At 33.2% G+C, this 4,379-nt stretch overlaps 1 protein-coding gene across 1 annotated transcript; it reads right to left on the bottom strand.

The window, feature by feature from the left end:
* Positions 1-242: 242 nt before the first annotated feature.
* LOC133195672 (metallothionein-like) lies at positions 243-3,358 on the bottom strand. Its single transcript, XM_061331566.1, has 4 exons — positions 3,254-3,358; positions 3,021-3,076; positions 2,820-2,936; positions 243-561 (listed from the first exon to the last, which is right to left on the bottom strand). The coding sequence occupies exons 2-4, from the start codon at positions 3,046-3,048 to the stop codon at positions 485-487; spliced, it is 222 nt and encodes a 73-aa protein (XP_061187550.1). The 5' UTR covers positions 3,049-3,076; positions 3,254-3,358; the 3' UTR covers positions 243-484.
* Positions 3,359-4,379: the final 1,021 nt, after the last annotated feature.

A 4,379-nucleotide genomic window follows, 5' to 3' on the forward strand; every position in this document is an offset into this window, starting at 1 on the left:
CGGTGATGGGTTTCCACTGCTGTGAAAGTATTGTAGGTGCAACACTCTCACTGCTTACTTGTGTGTTTTAGGGTAGAAGATGCTCTTCCTTTCCCCATCACCCCCCCTTTTACCTGCCTCCTTCCCCCCACTTCTCTACCTTCTCCCCTATCACCAAAACATACGGCAAGATACAATATAAATGGGAGGAGGGGACAGTACTAATGCATCGTTTATCTCAAAGATAACAATACAGTGTAGGATGAATTAATGTCACTCCTGCTTAATCAGTTGCAGAGCCTTTTATTGCAAAATGAAGACATAGTTCATAAAATAATAAATATTTTACAATTGCATATCTAGCTTTGAAAATTATATTCGCATTGCGATAAAATTACATAATACATACCATTACAAGGAAATAAAATGACAAATCTAACTAGAAAGTCAATTTAATCTGTTCTTTGTGAAACAAAAAATTCCTGATCACCACTGAACTGTTTAGTCACTTTTTGCAGCTACAGTCATTTGCACATTTGCAAGATTCGGGTCCAGTACAGCCCTTTCCACATGCGCAATTACCTGATAAAAAGATTAGAAACTTTGTACAATATTTTTCTTTTTAAAACTGATCGTACATTAATGTTAGTCTATGAGTACCATAAACATCAACGCTTTTAATTTTACACTGCGATTGGGTATTTATACATGCAAGTGTATCCTAAATCCAATTCATTTATAGAAATAAAATATCGTTTAAGGTAGTACAAAACACCCACGAAATCTGTTTTAACTCATTTCTTATAAAATACGTCAGAAAAAAAAGAATAATATTACTAAAATGTCAAAAATCAATGATCTATGTAAGAAAAATAAAAAGGTGTGACATGCTTTTGCCACATTTTGTTGACATTCTGTATCTTGGTTATTTTGGAGTCTACAATATGCCATCTACATGCCATATGACAGTCTGTTATAAAATGCAAAGTAACTTTTGATCCATTTATAGTAGAGACCTGATATTTGGACATATTTAATATTTATTAAAATTCTCCATTCTTTAAGTACATGTACAACAAAGGTCAAGGTCATATTAAGAGGTCAAATATTTTGACGTCATCTACTGATTCTGGTAATTTTTTTTGCATTTTTTTTTTTTTCGAATTGCCAAAATATCTCAAACGGCTGGTTCAATTTTCCTCATTTTGACACATTTCAATTTGGGTTTCATTTCAGTCATTCAGTTGATTTTTTGCAAAAATTGAATTATACATTTAGAACTTAAAGCTATATATTTCGTATCTGAGCTAAAAAATAAAAATATGAGATTGAGTGTAGATGAACATAATATTTATTATTTACTTTCAAATCAAAATTTCACCTATTTTGAACTTGAATAACCTACGTCTCTATAGTTAAATTAACTTTAAACTGTGTCTGATATTTAAATGCAAGTAAATAAATCGTTTATTCTTTTAAATTTTCAATATCTATGAAACGCGATTGATTTAAATTGTGTAATTTACGGAAAAGTCCTATCTATATGCAAAGTAATAAAACAAATAGATCTTTTTAATTTTAGCTAGTCTTTACTTTTCAAAAATATACCATATATGACTTTAAAGTTTAGCTTATTTACATGCAAATTTTCTATGCTCGTACTATGCATGATCTATTTTTACATAACATTTTACTCAAATATAACGGCTTCAAAATATTTTGCTGAATTTTAGTAACAGAAAGGTTGCCTTTATAAACAGCATCACACATTAAATAATGTATATTCTCAAGTCAGATGTTTAATTTCACAATCTTCTTACAGGGGTCTGATAGGCCATATTTCATACTATGTGGGCAAAAAATGTGTGGTTGAATTTTTTTCATATTACATGTATATATAAAGAGGGATTTTTGTATCCTAGAACAAAATATCAAAGTTTCAAAAAAATATAACTGGGCCTATCTAATTGTGTACTACCTTAAATTAACTAATTCAGCAGATCACAGGCACTTGGGGGATGGACCCCCCCCCCTTTCCATTTTTTTCCTTTTAAATTGGGATTGACACACCTTTTTCCTCTTTTTGTATTATCTAATATGCACTATTCATGTATGTTATCGATAATGTAATCCTTATGTTTCAATAAGCTGTTTTTAAATATATCATTTTCGACTGATACATAAAAAGAGAGCCAAAAATGATATATAAAAAAAAACAGCTTATTGAAACAAAAGGATTACATTATCAATAACATATAATGCATATTAGAATACAAAAATAGGAAAAAGGTGTGTCAATCCCAGTTTTAAAAAGAAAACAAGAAGCCCATGGGCCACAACGCTCACCTGAGTAACTTTGGCCTTGCTGTTTTTCACCTGATACCCCCCCCCCCCCCGTAGTACTTATTGTTGCCCCGCCTTACCCCAGTGGGTCATGATTTGAATCTGTACAACCCCAGGATGCTTCCACTTAAGTTTCAGCTTTTCTGGCCCAGTGGTTCATGAGAAGATTTTTAAAGATTTTTCTACATATTTCAATGTGAAAATTGGATTCCTTTTGTGGCCCCGCCCTACTCCCAGGGGGCATGATTCGAACAATTTAGAATCTACACTACCCCAGGATGCTGCCACATAAGTTTCAGCTTTTCTGGCCCAGTGCTTCTTGAGAAGAAGATTTTTAAAGATTTTTCTACATATTTCAAAGCAAAACTTGGATTCTTTATTGTGGCCCCGCCCTACCCCGGGGGTCATGATTTGAACAATTAGAATTTACACTACTCCAGAATGCTCCCCCCAAGTGCCTGTGCAGCAGATAATCAAATTAAACCTTTCAAACCTACCGCTGCAGCTGCATTTCACCTGACATCCAGTGCACTTGCACCCGGGTCCACATTTACATCCGGGTCCGCATTTACATCCGCTGGGTGGACAGGTTTCTCCGCACTCGCATTTTCCAGCTTGTAAAATAACAAGCAGGATCAAAGAGCGATAACTCTCATAATTTTCATGATACAAATCGGATGCGTAAATAATAGACTTACTTTCTAAGCAATTACATGGATCAGACATTTTTTTTTTCGTTATTAGGAGTTACCCACTGAAATAAAAATTAAATATACATATAATATTTTTCAATCTTGAAAAAATATTGCAAAAGCTACATTCATGTAGTCTGGCGTTCAATTCAATTAATTATGCTAATTTTTCTACAAAATTCACATCAATTTTTAAATATTACTATCATGTTTCTCAAATTCCAATATTAAAAACATACCTTACTGCACCAAAGTTATCCTTTTCCTAAAAAAACGTGTTCCTCGCAAGTGAATTCGGCGCCGACTGAATGATGGTCCAACGAAATATTCAGTAGTGGGTGCAAATGGTCCGCTGGAGAATACGGTGTCGTGCGCAAACCGTATATAATCTATTCTGAATCAGTCAAAATAAATAGACAAGCAATGTAAAATTTCAAAAATTACAGTTTGCTGTGGTTTTTTATACAGTATACATGTAGAATTATTGTCGCAGCGGTTGATAGAACTTAAAAAGTGAACTAGAACTTGGTTTGATTGGGGAACACGTGAATATAAGAAATCTTCACCTTGAATATTTGATTAATTAATTTCATTGTGTCAAGCAGGAAGAGACAACTTTATACAATGTTTTAATGACTTTGCATTTCCTTTCCTTTTTTTTTTTGCAGTCTGTGGAAGATTTAAGGGGAAGTACATTTCGCCCCCTCTCCATCATCTTTTTATTCCAGTTTTTGTTTGAAAAAGGTAAAGCGCGTCTACGGAGTAGATAAATATAATTAAAGTAAAGTACTACAACCAAAAACTTAGGCACATTTGTTAACGTTGATTCTTTAATTAATTAACTGGAAATTCTGGATCCCTCTCTGAGTAGGTACGGATATTTAATGGTGTCAAGGTCAAAATTTTGCATTTGTACTCACTCGTGGCTCATATCTCTGCCTGATTTACTACTAACAGTTTTCGAGATTATTTTTTTTAAATTATAATGTGCTTGTATATGTCCACGGTTTCCAAAACAAATGAGACATAAGAAATACGTGTATACTTTATACTATAGGAAATGAGCAATCTTTTTTCAAGCTAATTAAATTCGGTCGACGACCTAATGGGAAACCACAAAGTGGTGGTAATTCCGATTATGATTGTTAGAGAACAATAACTGTATAGTAACGTACAATCAAGGTCATTTGTACACATAATAAATATTCATAACAAATTCAGCACAGAGTGAGGATCCCTAAAGAATAAAGAAATATTGTATATGATTAGAATTAAATGTAAAAATGTTACTACCCGTTCTTTTCCTTTTTTTTCATATTTCCACACGGCACTAGACGCGTAGCTTATGGAACGCCATAGCTGCCT

Source organism: Saccostrea echinata, unplaced genomic scaffold (assembly GCF_033153115.1).
Source record: "Saccostrea echinata isolate AGI-Se365-2 ecotype Australia unplaced genomic scaffold, CSIRO_AGI_Sech_v1 ptg000029l, whole genome shotgun sequence".
Taxonomy (NCBI): domain Eukaryota; kingdom Metazoa; phylum Mollusca; class Bivalvia; order Ostreida; family Ostreidae; genus Saccostrea; species Saccostrea echinata.

Bases quoted from the DNA above. Each gene is read 5' to 3' on its own strand.
- LOC133195672 (XM_061331566.1), bottom strand. From the start codon at position 3,048: ATGTCTGATCCATGTAATTGCTTAGAAA. The intron at 2,937-3,020 runs GTAAGTCTATTA...TTATTTTACAAG, and splicing joins TCCATGTAATTGCTTAGAAA to CTGGAAAATGCGAGTGCGGA. The intron at 562-2,819 runs GTAGGTTTGAAA...TCTTTTTATCAG, and splicing joins GGTGAAATGCAGCTGCAGCG to GTAATTGCGCATGTGGAAAG.